General features: G+C 36.6%; 1 protein-coding gene across 6 annotated transcripts in view; it reads left to right on the forward strand.

Moving 5' to 3' along the window:
• COL14A1 (collagen type XIV alpha 1 chain) overlaps positions 1 to 16,123 on the forward strand; it is a 116,078-nt gene that overhangs the window by 46,011 nt on the left and 53,944 nt on the right. For 4 of the 6 annotated variants that reach the window (XM_052703956.1, XM_052703954.1, XM_052703950.1 and 1 more), the window contains exons 16-24: positions 617 to 756; positions 4,193 to 4,325; positions 6,145 to 6,228; positions 6,997 to 7,148; positions 8,975 to 9,104; positions 9,901 to 10,023; positions 11,470 to 11,619; positions 12,930 to 13,046; positions 15,026 to 15,172. In XM_052703956.1, coding sequence (XP_052559916.1) covers positions 617 to 756; positions 4,193 to 4,325; positions 6,145 to 6,228; positions 6,997 to 7,148; positions 8,975 to 9,104; positions 9,901 to 10,023; positions 11,470 to 11,619; positions 12,930 to 13,046; positions 15,026 to 15,172 — 1,176 coding nt within the window. The remainder of the gene's footprint in view (positions 1 to 616; positions 757 to 4,192; positions 4,326 to 6,144; positions 6,229 to 6,996; positions 7,149 to 8,974; positions 9,105 to 9,900; positions 10,024 to 11,469; positions 11,620 to 12,929; positions 13,047 to 15,025; positions 15,173 to 16,123) is intronic. The other 2 variants (XM_052703955.1, XM_052703953.1) reach the window with 1 other exon arrangement.

Here is a 16,123-nt window from a genome sequence, read left to right on the forward strand (position 1 = left end):
TGTAAGACATGTAAAACTCTTGTAGTCTTTTTAGTACGGTTGTGATTTCTGTAACAGTTTTCTGCAAATTGTGAATTAAACTGATGATGGCACTTACTAATGTTTTCCAACATAACAACAGGAGAATGACTCCTAATAGGAGGGAGGAAAGAGAAACGTGAGGTGGAAGAGAAGAGAGGCCATACATATACAGAAAAGGAAGCTGGTACCTACATGCAGATAACAAATGGAAATGGTGTGACAGACAGTGTGTGGAAAGGACAGAGATTAGGAGTGTAGTTTGAGGTGGAGGTAAAAAAAGGAGCATGGCAAACAGAGGTCTGGGCAAAAGAAAGGGAGTTAGGATTGCATGGAGCTACTCCAGTGGAGAAAGGATTAGGAAGCTTTACGGCTGGAGAAGATAAAGAACATAAATTATGTGTATTTCCTTCTCCAATTACAAATAAAACTTTCCCAAGTGTACAAGTGTGCAAAGAATCTGCTGTGCATTTGTCATCTGTTTTCAAAGTTTTGATCTTTGTAAAAAGCTACAAATGAAATGACGTATTCTTGATGTTGCTATGTAAGTTTCAGAGAATAATTTACTTTCACTTTTCTTTTGCCTAATATTTTGCAGGAAAAATTCCAGCTCCCCAGCATTTGGAAGTTGATGAAGCATCAACAGATAGTTTTAGGGTCAGCTGGAAACCCACATCCTCGGATATTGCTTTTTACAGATTGGCATGGATTCCTTTGGATGGAGGGGAATCTGAAGAGGTGAGTTGCCTTGACTCTTTGAGGACATGAAATAGGACAAGAAATTTGATTCTGAGGTCCTTTGCATTAACTTTTTGCTGATTAAGCCTGACCAATTGACTTGGAAAAAGATCTGTCCTGCTACAAAGCATTCAAAACAATAATCAAAACAATATTCCACTTTATTTTTGAAGATGAAGTGAGAATATGTCTTTTGTGAATAATAGCCTGTACTGTGCCACTTCCATAGAACTAGCTTTGATTTTTGGTGCTATTTCAGTTTTTAGAGGTTTTTATTCTTCATTTTACCAGAAGATGGTGGTAACTCAGCTAGAGCTGTGATATGATCACACAGGATCCACATTTGTCTAATAAGCTGGTCACATTACAATTGACCACCAAGCCTTAGTTACAAAAGGTTTGAAAGGTAAAGTTTACCTGTTTATGTTGTATTTTTTGCTATGGGCCCTTGTGCGTCTTCACAATAGTGCCATTTTCATTAGTCTAAAGTATTAAATTATTTTTCCTCCTGTTAGACTGTTTTTTGTTTAATTATCCAAGTAGTTTGCAATAGGCAGTTTATCTCCCTTTCCAAAATCTCTGTTGTTTGTATTCTGACTGATTTTGTCTCTTTTATTATCTGTTCCCTCATAGTATTTGCTTCTTTCATGCTCTTCTATCTTTTAAAACATCTCCAACACCCTGCTCTGTTGGCATAAATGCTGTGAAGAGAGGCTAAGTCTGAAAACAGTTGATTGAGGTAGAAAGCACGTTGGAAAAAGATGACCTGTGCCTAGATTCCATGCATCATTCTTTTCATCCGTTGGGACACTTAGATTAAGTGTCATTATCCATAGATTTAGTTGAGGCCCATTATTTGACCCAGCAAGAGGTAGTCCTGCAAACTATTAAAAGAAATTACAGTAAGGAGCAGGATAAAGAAGGAACTGGCAGGTGAGAGAGAAGGCACATTCCCTTGCATCCTCCTGCAGTACTGGTTTGTTTGCACAATACTGAACTGATATGTTTCTGTTAAGCTCCAAAGAGCAGTTGTCAGTGAAACCCTTTAAGCCTTGTGATGTTATTGGAGAGGTGAGATCAGTGGTGTCTGTGGTGTCCTGTGAGTGTGAGAATTACTGATCAGAGAATAGTTGAACTTGTATGATTTCACTTGTTCAGTGTATTCATTAAGAACTGCTGAAGGCCTCAGTAGTTTTTCTATGTTAAAATATTAAAAATACTCAAGCTGCTTTCTTGTTCTCCTTGCATGACCTTTCTAATGGGGTCGTGCCTAGGATAGCACAATACCTCCGGGCTGTTGCCTGCCTTTTTAAGCTTCTTTCCCAGCTAAGTGATCAGTCATGCAGAGAAAAAACATGCACTCCCTCCCTTTCTCCCAAGACCCAACTTGCCAATTAGCTGAGTGGGGTCATGGAATGGTGTTGAGAATTACACACACCTCAACTTACTGCACCCACACTGCTGATGTGTGAGGAGAGTATAGTGTGGAATGTTAGCACAAAAGAACTGGAATACATTATTTAAAAGTGACCTTTTATGTGTAGGTTAAAGTAGGAAATGCATCAGGAAATATTCCTGTATTTGTTACTATTTTTGCTTCTGTTATTTGTCCTCTCCACTTGAAAGTTCAGCTCTTTGTGTTCTTTTTTTTTTGTGTTCATCTCTGTGGGCTAAATTAGCAGGGAGTGGAGAGTGCTAGAAGCTATGCTGCAGAAAGTTTGCCAAAGTTATGTGTAAGACAGTTGCTATGTGTAGGAATTTTATGATGACACATATGACTGGAAGGTCTGGGGAATTAGAATGAAAGACATTGCTTATACCTACTTAGAATACAGCTAGACTCACTGAAGCTGATTTCTGAATTTTTTCCAGGAAAATAGATGCTAGAATGCACAGTATGGGCTGCTCAATTCATTATCTGATAGTTGTAGAATACATGAGCCCAATTAATTTTATTTTCTGTATCAGAATTCAGAAAGTCTATTATTAGTTAATGAGTCCCTCTTCCACAGGATATATACATATATTTTCCTGAACTGTGCCTGTTTGCCCACCTAGGAATTCTGGGGTCATGGATAGAACGTAGTGTGGTTTACTTTTTCTGCTAGCTGTAGTAGATGTTATGCAGCGTTTCTATATTGTTTGGTTTCCAGTGTCTTATTATTATTTCAATTTCACTTATATAATGGCCACCTATAAAAACTTGTCCAAGAAAGGTTGTTTTATGATAGTATTTATCTGCATAAGCTAGTGATTATTCCCCCAGACAAGTCAACCAATTTCAGTGGAATTATTGCACAGTCTCCTCCTGTTCTGCTTCACAGTTCCTTTAGCTCCAGTTCCTACCCATCTGTTGACCCCTTCCAATAAAAATCTATGAAACACAAAAATCATAAAGAAAAGCCTTCTTCTTACAGTTAACATAGCACATGTGAATCTTCTCTTGCTGTCATAGGTAGAAATAAGGAAAGTTACTTTTTAAAATGCCGTGACATATAGCCAGCTTCTCAGCAGCACATCTCCCATAAATCTCCAAGTCTGTTGCAAATTTCTTTCTGTAACAGCATGCAGTCTGCTTGATTTCTTTGGCTATGGACATCCTTTCTGGATCCACCTTTGTTAGATGGAAAAATTACACCTTCCACCATTTGCCACCAACTTCCTGCAACAGATCAGCATCTCGTGTGTACTCACATTAAATCTGTCAGTGATACTGATTTTATGAGCGTTCCCTCTCCCTGCTCAATCATTACAAAGCAGACCAAGTAAAAACAGTGAAAGGCCTCTGCTTAAACTGTCAGAGATAACCACATTCATACTTACATGTGGTTACCCCAGAATGAGCCAACGTGCTGTCGGTCTGTGGCAGACTGTAGTGATCTGTGGCAAATAGGGCTTGGTGGAATTAGTAGTAACCTTTTACATCTATTGCAACTAGTTGCAGAGTGCATTTACCTGTATTCTTCATGTACAATTCAAATGCATGGAGTCATAACTCAGAAACAGCATTTTGTAAAGCTACAGAAATACTAAGCATGTTTATCATGACAGTGATTGAATGGTAGAAATATGGATGAAAGCTAACTTACACTGTTACGTTACTTTCGATGAGGAATGTTTTGAATTTTAGAGTTTTTCAAACAAGATGCATATGTTGAGCTTTAGCAGTTCATCAACTGTATGTGAAAGAGTAAGATTGCATGTTAAGGTAATCAAGCCAGCCACAAAATAATAAACATTTAAAATTTTCTTAACACTGTTTTTTTCCAGTCTTACTTTGTGATACTTTTTATTTTTACATAGGTAATAAATTATTTGGGCATACCTGAGTGTGGATTTATGTTGTTTTAAAGCAGAATTTATTTTCCTTTTTGGACTTCAGTCACTTTGTGTAAATTAATCGAGTGATTTTCTTTAATCTTGCTTTGCTACTTAGGTTGTCTTAAATGGAGATGCAGACAGTTATGTTGTTGAGGGTTTGTTGCCCAACACAGAATATGAAGTTTCTTTGCTGGCAGTTTTTGATGATGAGACCGAAAGTGAAGTTGTTGCTGTTCTTGGAGCTACATGTAAGACAAACTCTTGAATATCATTTTTAGAGACATTTAAATGATTTAAATTTAATGTATAAACCTGATACTTAAAATACAGTCCATTTTTGGGTTGCTTTAATAATGAAGAATGTGTTGGTTTTACACCAGGACCTTGCCAACAATATTTTTCTCTTTTCTTATTTAATATTATATGTTAGATGGCAGTGAATCAAAGTGATGGTTTGGCTCCCTCTCTGAGCAGTGGTATTAATAAGTATAGGATCTGGAAATATATTCTTCCATCCCCATTTCAACTTTTAGTCTTAGAACACAGTTTTTCATTAAGACATATATTAAATTGAGGGGAGGTAATAAATATTTTAATGTTAATACTTAACAGGAATTTGTTGAAAATGCTTGGTATTTATGGTATGCCATATTCTTTCTTATTTACGTAATTTATACTCACTGGAGAGGTGTTCAGTCCTGGTTGAAATAAGTAAGTTGAAATTTTACATGGGTATCCTCTGAAATTAATATGGAAGTAAAAAAGATAAAACTTATAAATCATATACAATGTAATTTATAGTTGTAACCAAAACGGTAGCCAGCAGTTTCATTTAGATTGCTGAAGTCTTTGATTCAGTGTCAGTCATATATTTAGGACTCAGCCATAAGTTTAAACCCACTGCAATTTAGTAAAGTATTCTTAACATTGAGCTTCTATAAGTAGAATTCTGATTTAGGCCAGAAAGCTGGTTTATGTGTGCATATGGATTCATCTTCTGCACTTGATAAACTTGCTAGAATAATATGAGATAAAATAGCTGCCCTGAAGATTTTCATCTGTTTCTGTCCTCTGTCAAGGAACTGAAAATGTGTTTATATTTTCAGTCTATTTCTGGAGCAGTGTACCATTTGTGGAAACTTGCATTATTCAATCACATGGATTAAAAAAATAAAAATGTCCTTTCTCTCTAAATCAGGTACTGGGAGATATGAAAAACATCCTGCACTTAGCTAATGGCTTTGTTTTGCTCTAAGAAATGAGAATTTTGTGGGTTTACTATGAAGATACCGATTTTTTTTTCTTTGCAAAAAGAGGCTCTTGGAAGGTTATGGAAGAGGAGCCTATTCAGTAAATTATTTCTGGCTTGCAGAGGGAGTTTTTATGGGGGGCGGTGTTTGATTTTCTTATTTCTAAAGTATCAGTAAGTTTCTGTTGAAGTACAGCTCAGGATACTCCTTGGTATGATGTAAACTGATATGGATCATTTTTATTCTGTTCAATGAGGAAAAAATATTTCTTAAATTGATGTGCAGATTCTCCTTTGATGGATAATGACTTGGTGTACTAAACTTTATTTTTCATGTGTACATTCAAAAATACAATCGATTCTTATTAACTGCAAGCTTAATCTTCAGTCCTCTGTTAATAAGTCACTGCCCGTCCTAACGATGCTGACATTGCTTATTGTTACTGAGCATACATTCAGTTCTTATTTTGATAACAGTGAACACCTTTATAGAGTGCTCAGTTCAGTAAATGTGACAGCTCTAATGAATCATCAAAGTGGAGGCCACTATTTTCAGATAAGCCAGAAATGTGGAAGACTATACATATCTTTGTTTAATTATACAATTTATAATCACATCACATCTCTAGATCTAAGGATTATTCCTGCACGTCCATGTGCCTAAAGTAAATGAAATAAATGGTTACCTTGTAAATCTCTGAAATGCCTGAAGTGCGTGGGATATTTGTAGGTCAGAACACACCTTTTTGTTGTCATAGCAAGATTAATAATGTGCCTTACCTTGTTGAATTGTTTGTGAGCTGAGTATTGTTTTTCAGTTGCAGGAACTACTGCAGTGCCTACCACTGTGACTACTACTACTACTACTACCACTACCACAACTCCGAAGCCCACCATAGCAGGTAAATGAAATAAATGTAAACTGTTTAAATGCTGAAAGCAAAGAACTGAGGCTTTTTGCAACCTAGCACATCCAGATCTAGGGGCAGAGAGCTGTGATAATAGTGAGGGATGGTAACACCAAATCCTCGTGGCTTTTGTCAGCACGCTGTCATGGAAGGTCTTGTTGAGGTGTAGACTCCAGAAGAGTGACATCACTGATGAAAGGTGCATGTTGTGCTCCTCACGATGCTTCTCCAGCTTCCTGTACATGCCACATGTGGGATAGGAGCCAACTTGTTATGCTGTGTAAGAAATTTGAATGGTTCCAGAGATGCTACATAAGAATACAGAAACTGAGTCTAGTTTGGAAAACCTGACTCTCTTGTCTCTTAAAAGCATGAACATGAATACAAGCTTGAATATCTTCAGAATTTTGTTTATTTTTAGGGTTCTTTGTCTACTGGGGCTTAGATAACTGAAGTTTATGAATCAACAGTTCTGTGGTATTTTTGGTTTGTAATGTTCTGTCTGCAGTTACTTTTTTGTTATTATAATGCTCCATAAGCTGAGTAATATAAATAAAGCAAGTGGGATAATACCTATTAATGTAAGTATAGTGGTTATCCTGTTGTAGTAGCTATTATTTAATTACGTTGTTGTATGTGGCTAAGCTCAAGTATTACTGAACTGAATGGGTTTGTCTTAGAATAGATCTAGTGATAATTAGCACAATTTAAAATCTAAAAATAGAATGGATAAAATGCTAATTAAATTACTTTTGGCTTCAGTTTTTCGAACAGGAGTCAGAAATCTTGTTATAGACGATGAAACGACCTCAAGTCTGAGGGTGGTGTGGGACATTTCGGATTACAACGTTCAGCAGTTCAGAGTGACCTATCTCACAGCCAAAGGTGACCGTGCCGAGGAAGCGGTAAGAACGGTCTGTATTGCTTTTTGTGAATGGCTTCATGAACTTGAAAAGGTTGATTAACAATTGCTGAGGCCCGATAGCTTCTTGCAAAGCACTCCTGTTGCAGTCAGAAAATGATTTGTGCTTGGCTTTACTTCAGAGTAGAGCTTCAGAATTGTAATTCTCGTGACACCTGATTCATGACAGATAAACAGTCAAATGCAGGATCAAACCTAAGAAGGTTAAAAGACTGTCTGTCCCTTCCTGTATTTTTTTAAAATGTGTACAAGATCGTTTGGTTTTTAAAAATTATTTATTTATATGCTTTTTGTGTGTATGTTTGTTTGTTTTAAATCTTAAGCCTATAGTTTTGTTTTAATATTCAATGACTATTACTTTAAAATGAAATTATAACTGTAAGAAATGGTAGTTAAATTCTGACTATCAGAGGAATGGCGAATTGACTCAAAACCTCTTACTATCAGGAAGGTGTCTTGGCTCTAATTCCACAGATTATTTAATTTTAAGTACACACTCAAGTCATATCATCTTTGGTCACAATTTAGTTTCATTTTTGAAATTAATCACATGCATAAGTACTTTACTGAATAAAGAATTACTTAAGATCATAGTCAAAATTAAGCACATTTTAAACCGAAGAGAAGTTTTCTGTCATGTGGTTTCAAGCATCTGGAAGATGCAGCATAGATATGAAAAAAAAATAGTGTTCATATATGCTTAACCGCATTTCTTAAACAGAACCCAAAAGTTTTGTGGAATTTGGGCTTAAATATACTATAGCGTGACAATTCTATGGTGGATACTCAGTTTTTTTGGCTCTGATTTCTGTGTAATTTCCAATTACTCCTCCCTCTCCATAAAAATATTAATAAACTTTTTAATCCTTAACGCAATTGGCTGAAAATCAAGGACAAAATATGTAATAGGATTCTTTTCCCTACTGAAGAGTCAACCCCTAAATTACATGTTTGTCCTTAGGTTTGCTGGAAGGATCACATTTTTTTTCTTCCTTCAAGCCAAGAGTTTTTCACACAGTTAAAAAGCATGTTGTTCTGTGGAAGATCTTGTTGTGAAACATGAGGATTTTCAGTGCTTGCATCCCCTCTTCTAAAAACCTAAAATTTTGATGGGTCTTTCCAGAAACTTGGACTGTAGGTTTGGAGTATATCTACAGAGGATCTTAACACAGAAGGCCATACATGTGTCTTTAGTTGGTTCTGTCCTAATATAATTTACAATTCTGAAAAACAAATTAAGTATTTCTTTGACAAGTCTCAGCACCTGGGTGCACGAGATTAATGTCGTTCTGTGATCTCTTGCCAAAATTAGAGTGCTTTAAATGTGTCCTGGAGCATGAGATCTGATGAGCGCTTTCTTTTTTTCTGTGTATCAGCTTCAGAAAATTTAGATGCAGCATCCTCAGATGCATCATTTCACTTTAAAATAATAAAATACCTGGAGGCTCACTTTCTGCTTTTTCCTCTTGATTTGAAGTGGCTTATTGTGGGTCTGTCAGCTTCTTGCCATATATGTGAGGTTGCTAGTTCAGATGATAGATTCACACAGTGGGCTTGAGATGGTAAGGATTCAGAATAAGATTTTGAACCTTGGGACATTTGCTTCCAAGAATATCACTTCAAAGAACAGGTTTGGTACAGGAAATAGCAAGTCATATTCTCGTGTCCTCATGTGCCAGATAGCTGCCATTCAGGTTTCTGAATCTCACTGAGATTAAAATGTTAGTGATAAGTTCTGTTGGAATCACAGTTCATCTATGATATAAAAAGGTTTTGGCCCTAATCATAAACCTTGTTTCTGATATCCTGACTATCCAGATAATGGTGCCTGGGAGACAGAGCACTCTTCTGCTTCAGCCTCTGCTGCCTGATACGGAATACAAAGTTACAATTACTCCAATCTATGCTGATGGGGAGGGAGTCAGTGTCTCAGCTCCTGGCAAAACTCGTAAGTCTGAACTTTCTGCTCTTCTTGATCCAGAATATGTATGAACAAAGGCTCTTTCTTTTGTCTTTTATCCTTGACTGTACTGGTATGTTTTAGTATAAGCATGGCCTTACTTTGCTTGATGGATATGATTTAAGAGCTTGATATTAATCTCAATTCATTAGCTTATAAGCAATCGGCTGCTTCTAATTGAGAGATTGAATTTTAAATATAGTGAATCTTCAGAAAAACTTACTGAGTAGTAAAGCTGGTAAATCCTGGAGAGAGAGCTCACAAAGGACAATCCAGCAAATGTAGAAAATAACCTATGATGCTGGGATAGTATCAAGCAAGCTGTTGTACTGCTAGTGTGTTAATTTTTGTGGATGTGTGTGAGATCATTACATCTATATGGTCATTAGAAATTAGAAACAAGAGCAGGATTTATACTTGGAAAACTTCAGTGCAGTTATGTTGAAATAAGCTATTTAAATGAAAGAACATTATTTCTGAGTTGACTTACATTTAATGAAAAACCTTGAGAAGAAGGTTGGGAATTTATATGGAAATTCATGGTTTGTTGAACAAGGTTCTTAATTATTTCTTAGTATAACTTGATATGAGTTTCTGAAGTAGGCTGACGTTAATGTATCAGCATAATTCCAAAGAGGAATTTGATTCAAAGCTTTCTTTCCGGCAGATCTGCCCAGAAATTTGAGAAAACTGAATATTTCATGAATTTCATGTGCATGTTTGAGTTTTTTGCGTGTGTTTGTACAAGTTACATTTGTAAAGGCTCGATTTCACTTCCTTTTAGAACCCTTATCTGCTCCTAGAAATTTACGTGTCTCAGATGAATGGTACAACAGATTACGTATTAGTTGGGATGCCCCACCATCACCAACTATGGGTTACAGAATTGTCTACAAATCTATCAACAGTGAGTTTTTAAACTGTTTTTTTTTTAATTGTCATTTGCTTTTGACAGTATGTTCTATACTTTAATGCAGTATTTTTCTGAGTTTTGTACTAAATCTAATAGTCACAGTTACCTCTTTAAAAATTATATTAATTTGATGTCTCAGTTTTTTAATATGAGAATTTTGTAGTTACAGAGTGATACAGGTCTTTGGAGATCATTCTTTCTAGCTCCCTGGTCAAAACAGAGCCAACTTGGAAGAGATGTCATGGGATCTTGTTCAGTCAAGTTTGTAATATCTCCAAGAATGAAGACGGAAATTTCAAAACATCTCTAGGCGCTTGCTTCAGCTTTTGACTGCTTTCACTTTGGAATTGTTTTTCCTGATATCTAATCAGAATTTCCCACGTTTCAAATTTTGGCAGTTTCCTCGTCTTCTTCCTGTTCGCCTCAGAGGAGAATGATACATCTTTGCTTTCCCCTCCCGTAATGTAGTTGTAGGCAGCGTAAGATTCCCATAAGATTTCCTTCATACTGTTGATCAAACTTAACTCTCTCAGTTTGTCTTTTTATGTCATTTTTTCCCGATTCCTATTTACTTCAGAAACTGCCTTTCTTCTTTTCCTGTACCTCTCTTCTGTACTTCTCCTGTCCTCGACTTCCATCCCTTACAACACAAAGCTTTCGTTTCTTTTACTTACTTCTGCTGCCCTACTTGTCCCAGATAATTGCCTTTTTATTCATGGATCATTTTGTCTATACTGTATCTGACCACCTGCACACTGCAGCTAGACAAGGCACCTATTTTCATTCAGAATTCTTTAGAAAAATGTCCTCTATTGATAGCAAACAAAACTGTGACCACTAAGGGACTAAAACAATATCTAAAGGCAGTACTTTCATCTGGCTTCTGAAGTCTATCCAGAACATCTAGCAGAGGTGAGAAAGGAGCTGTTTGCCCTTCTGATTTGGTATAGTTTTATTCTTTTCTATTTTCATTATCATTTTTGCACAGTGCTAAATGATGCTGTTGTGTTAGGAACCCCTTAGGGACTGCTTTGGCTGGTGTCTGCTGTCCCCCGTTGCTCCTGGCACACCATCAAACTGAGGAGATCTTTGGCACTCTATTTAGGGCAGTAGTAAGTCACTGAAGCAGAACAAAAGAGTTTTTACAGATGCCAATGTCTAGTCCTGCCATAATGAATCCCACTGCTGAATTTCCCAAGTGTGTTGTCCATACAAGAACTGTACACTGTTCTGAGCAGTGTCTTTGTCTTTGTGCATGGTAAAAAAAAACAAAAAACAAAAAACAAAAACCATAGAAAAAATAGTAACTTCAGGACTTCATCTCATTTTGGATTGGTCTTAAGATTTGTTTTTACTGCCTGTTAATTGAGTGGATGAACAAGTGATTTTCTAATTTTTTTTCTTTCTTTCTTTTTCTTTTTCTTTTTTTTTTTTTTGCAGTCCCTGGTCCTGCATTGGAGACCTTTGTAGGAGATGATATTAATACCATTCTCATTCTAAATCTCTTCAGTGGAACAGAGTACAGTGTGAAAGTGTTTGCTTCATACTCAACAGGCTTCAGTGATGCCTTAACAGGCATAGCCAAAACCTGTAAGAATGATTTCATGCTATTCAGATCTCTGCAGACTGTTTTTCACTATAAGTATAGGTTTGTGCAGCTCCTTGAGTAAATTTTCACATGGAAGTCTTTTCCAGTTGTGTGAAAATTGTTTTCTGGAAATTGAAGTCTCTTTTCATATTGAAATTTGTAATACTTTATAATCTACTGGACATTAGCAAAATTGGAGTCTTAAACAGATGCTATTATTTAGCCAAATATTTTCCTAGTAATATATGCAAATCTCTTCAACGGAGAGTATAGTTACTATATATTTTTTTTTTCTTCTTCCTGTAACTCCCTATGTATAGTCTGAATTAGTCTTTATATATCTGAACCTCAATTTAAAATAAAGTTTTTGACAGATGTACTTTTATAATGACATTTTATACTGATTCGTAGTGACTGATTTTTTAGCAATGTTCATTATTTATCTTAGCTCCAAACCTGATCTAAAAATGCTCTTTTTTTCCTTCCATTTTTGAGTTTTATTGTTATCATATTTGTAAGCTGCTCTTGAAATTAAAAAAAAAAAAAAAAAAAGTGTTATTGGATCCATTTAGTACAATGCTTTCATCAGAAATAAATCAAATTAATGCATTATAAGAAGAGCTATAAAAGCCCCTTATTGTCATTATAAAATGCAATAGTTATTCCCCATAATAGTGGCTTACAGTAAGGGAACGTGAGCCCTCTGCAGCTGTGTTACAGCTCCCTGAAAGCAGAGTTCTGCTGGGAGTTGTTGCTGCCACAAGAGACAAGGTGTTTAAAGAGATGCCAGGAATATTTGGGTATTCTGGCAAAAACCCATCGCATCTGGGAGCTGTCTGTATGTTGCTGTTCTGTGTGCAGCCCCTCCCAGCAGAGTGAGCAGCGGGGCATCAGCACCTGGTGAGATGCAGTGGGTTCCAGGAGCCACATGGGAAAAGAAGCAAGGAATAAGAAAGGCAGCACATTGACCTCTTATGCACAGGGCTAACAACAAGGGCTGCTCATATTCCTTGCAGATTGAGTATTAGGATAAAGTTCTTCTCTGAAAGAGTGGTAATGCCTTGGAACAGGCTGCCCAGAAAGGTGGTGAAGTCACCATTCCTAGAGGTGTTCAAGAGCCATGGAGATGTGGCACTGAGGGAAATGTTTAGTGGGCATGGTTGGGATGAGTTGCTGGACTGGATGATCTTAGAGATCCTTTCCAACCTTAATGATTCTGTGATTCTCTTTTCACTATTATTTTTTTGCTGCTTTTCCTTGTATGTCATGATGCAGGAATAAATCTTGTTTCTTTTTTATATTTAATTTTCAGTGTACCTGGGTGTGACAAATTTGGATACGTATCAAGTCCGCATGACTAGTCTCTGTACTCAGTGGCAGCTTCACAGACATGCTACTGCATACAGAGTAGTCATAGAATCACTTGTGGGTGAGTTACTGAATCATTACATATGAATTTACAGCCAGAAGGATGAATTGCATGAGTTAAGAAATTGTGTGTGATCAGATTTGTAGACTCATTCCCAAAAGAATGGAAATGATGAGCAGATGAAAGAGTTGTCTACACATTGAAAGTTTCAGGAGTAGGAGTAGCATTTCCATCCTTTTATATCAAATAGATGTTAAGTTGTCCTTTTCTTTGGTTGGAATTTTTTATTTACCAATAGAAGAAAGATGATTACACGAGATGTTCATGGTTGTGAGGAATAAAAGATGGGTAAAAAATGAACAGAATACGTTTAAAATTGTGAATAAACCCATTAGTGATTGCAGTGATTAGGGGAGGACAGTAAAGTAAGGGAGAGCCCTCAATGAATCCATAGAATCATAGCGTATCCTGATTTGGATAATATCCACAAGGATTGAGTCCAGCTCCACGCAGGAACACCCAAAATTCAAACCTGATGCCTGAGAGCATTGTTCAAATGCTTCTTGGGTTCCAGCAGGCTTGCTGCCATGACTGCTGCACTTGAGGAGCATGTTCCAATGCCCAGCCAGAAAAGACTGTGCTCAGTGTTGGAACACGGTCCGGTTTTGTCTCATCTCCTTGAGCTGATTGTTAATTATACCTCATAGTAATGTTACTCATCTAACATGAGTTAGATAAGCATGAGATATTTTTATGTGGCAACATGTGGTTGATGCTTGTAGCACAAATTATACAGACATTTATGTCTCTTCTTTTTCACTGTGATTCACAGGTGTAGCCAGAAGAACTTTTAGGAAGTCACATTTTGTGCAGTTATTCTCTTATCCCCAGTATATATCTTTTGAGTGGTGACAAATTAGAAGTTTGGATAACCTGGGAGAAGTGTAGTTAATGATATTTAGTGACATTTATCAAAGGTATCTTGAAAAGTAATACTAATTTGATCATAAAAGATTAATGACTTTCTGTGCAGCAGTCTTTGCTGGTAAAAGACTACACATATTTCCTATCTAGCTAGTATTCTACCTTTTTGGTACCTTTGGTACCTTGTTCCTCATCTTGTAGAACTCCCAGAATTATTTTATCTGAGACAACAGAGCTTAAGTATGAGCAGAATAAGCTTAAGTGTGAACAAGTGCTTCGTATTGACCTCTGTCATGGAGAGTTTTGATAGTCAGGGTATTTGACTCATTCCAAAAGTCATCATTTATTTTCATACTAGTCTAACACCTCCTGACAAGCAGATGTTTTTTCCTTGGCAATGAATGGTTGGGATTTTGTGTTTATATTTTGTAGAATGTGAGATCAGTTACTTATATTTTGCTGTAATTCTTTCTGGTGCAAATTATAAATTTTGCTGACAACTTGTTATTATTGAAATACTCCATGTGCTATTTGCAGTATGCAGGCTTTTTTCCACTGTGAGCTTGCTCCCCAGTTCAGAATTTAATAGACTTTATCTGAAAATCCTGTAAAACTCTCTTTCTTAACCAACATTTAAAGTTATTACTGCTGGAAGCTGGAGTACAACGTGTACTTCAGTCTCTCACAATTACTATGTACGTTATATAGACTCTGAGAACCAGAGGCATAGACAAAGGATGCCATGGAATTGCATAACTCAACAATTCCTCATTAGACTGATAATTTAGGACCAGATCCAAAGCCCATTGATGACAGTGTTAGTGTTTTTGTTAACTTCAATGAAAGGGGCAAAATTCATAATTTTTCCTGCAGATGTCTGACATAGCCTTCAACTGCTACTTTATACAAAGGATGTATCAAGAAATGTCCCCCATAGATCACTGCAGAGAGGTAAATATCAAAAAATAAGGCAGCATATGGTTTATAAGTTTCTGTCAACTACTTGCCCTTTGTTGGCTGTCAAGTTCCGTTCTAATTTCAGACTTCTGTTATGTTATTTGGTAAAACTGCAATGAAAACTGTATTTTAATGATTGCTTCTTTTTTTAATTCCAGATGGGAAAAAACAAGAGGTAAATCTTGGTGGAGGGACACCCAGACATTGCTTCTTTGAGCTAATGCCTGGAACTGAATATAAAATCAGTGTCCATGCACAGCTTCAAGAGATAGAGGGCCCTGCTGTAAGCATCATGGAGACAACATGTGAGTAGAGCAGATATGAGTTCAGCCAGCAGCAGTATTGCTTGTTTCTTCTACTTTTTTTTGATTGCCTACAAATGTGCTATTCCTATGTAGTTTCCTTTAGCTGAGGTTTCTTTTTATTTACTACATTGTGACTCCTCCACAGAAGTACACAAAAGGCTGCTTTCTCCAGAGGATTCTTACTCTTCTGTTTTGTCTCATTTATGAAGTCACATTCCCCAGTGCTGCTGGACTTTTTAATGAGAGTGAAACAGGGATGGTGGGTTAGGAAAAAAAAAAGAAAACCTACAGAAAAATGAAGCAAACAGAGAACGTTTTATATGCTTCAGTTCTTGTCATTTAGTAAAATTTTCACCACTGCAAATGAGACTTTGGTACCCAATCTACCTATGTACCTGAAAAGAAGGAAAAAGACCATTATTCTTGTGTTATTTTCAGTAACTTGAGACAAAAGTTCTCTTGCAGCTGTTTCTGAAGTTCAAAATACCATGAAACAAAATATGGGATTAGCATAATTAAGTAAACATATCTTTTCTTCTTCAAGGAGGAAATGTTATCTTTCCTTCTACTTTCAGTCTAGATGATACACTTCTCATGCTATATTACTAAATAGCACAGGACTGTTACCCTTCTTTCATAGTTGATAACATTTATTGCTGTCCTCTACTGTTCACCTGCCCATACTTTGGGTTATATAGGACAAACTTGCACAGGTGCATGAGAAATGAATTTTGTATGCTCTGCAATTCAGGGAAGTTAGTAGGATAAGTTGAGAAGAGGACACTTCTGCCTGTATGTGGATTTCTCATGCAAACAGATTACTGTATCACATCAGAAAAAGACATTGTTTCAAGATGCAGGCTATCTCTGGTGCTGTGAGCAGTGAAACTTGTGGCTCTTTCTAAGTGGAAGCTCCTGGCCTGAGTTCATGGAGGGCCTGGACATCAGTCT

The sequence above is a fragment of the Tympanuchus pallidicinctus genome, unplaced genomic scaffold (assembly GCF_026119805.1).
Source record: "Tympanuchus pallidicinctus isolate F22 unplaced genomic scaffold, pur_lepc_1.0 scaffold5, whole genome shotgun sequence".
Taxonomy (NCBI): domain Eukaryota; kingdom Metazoa; phylum Chordata; class Aves; order Galliformes; family Phasianidae; genus Tympanuchus; species Tympanuchus pallidicinctus.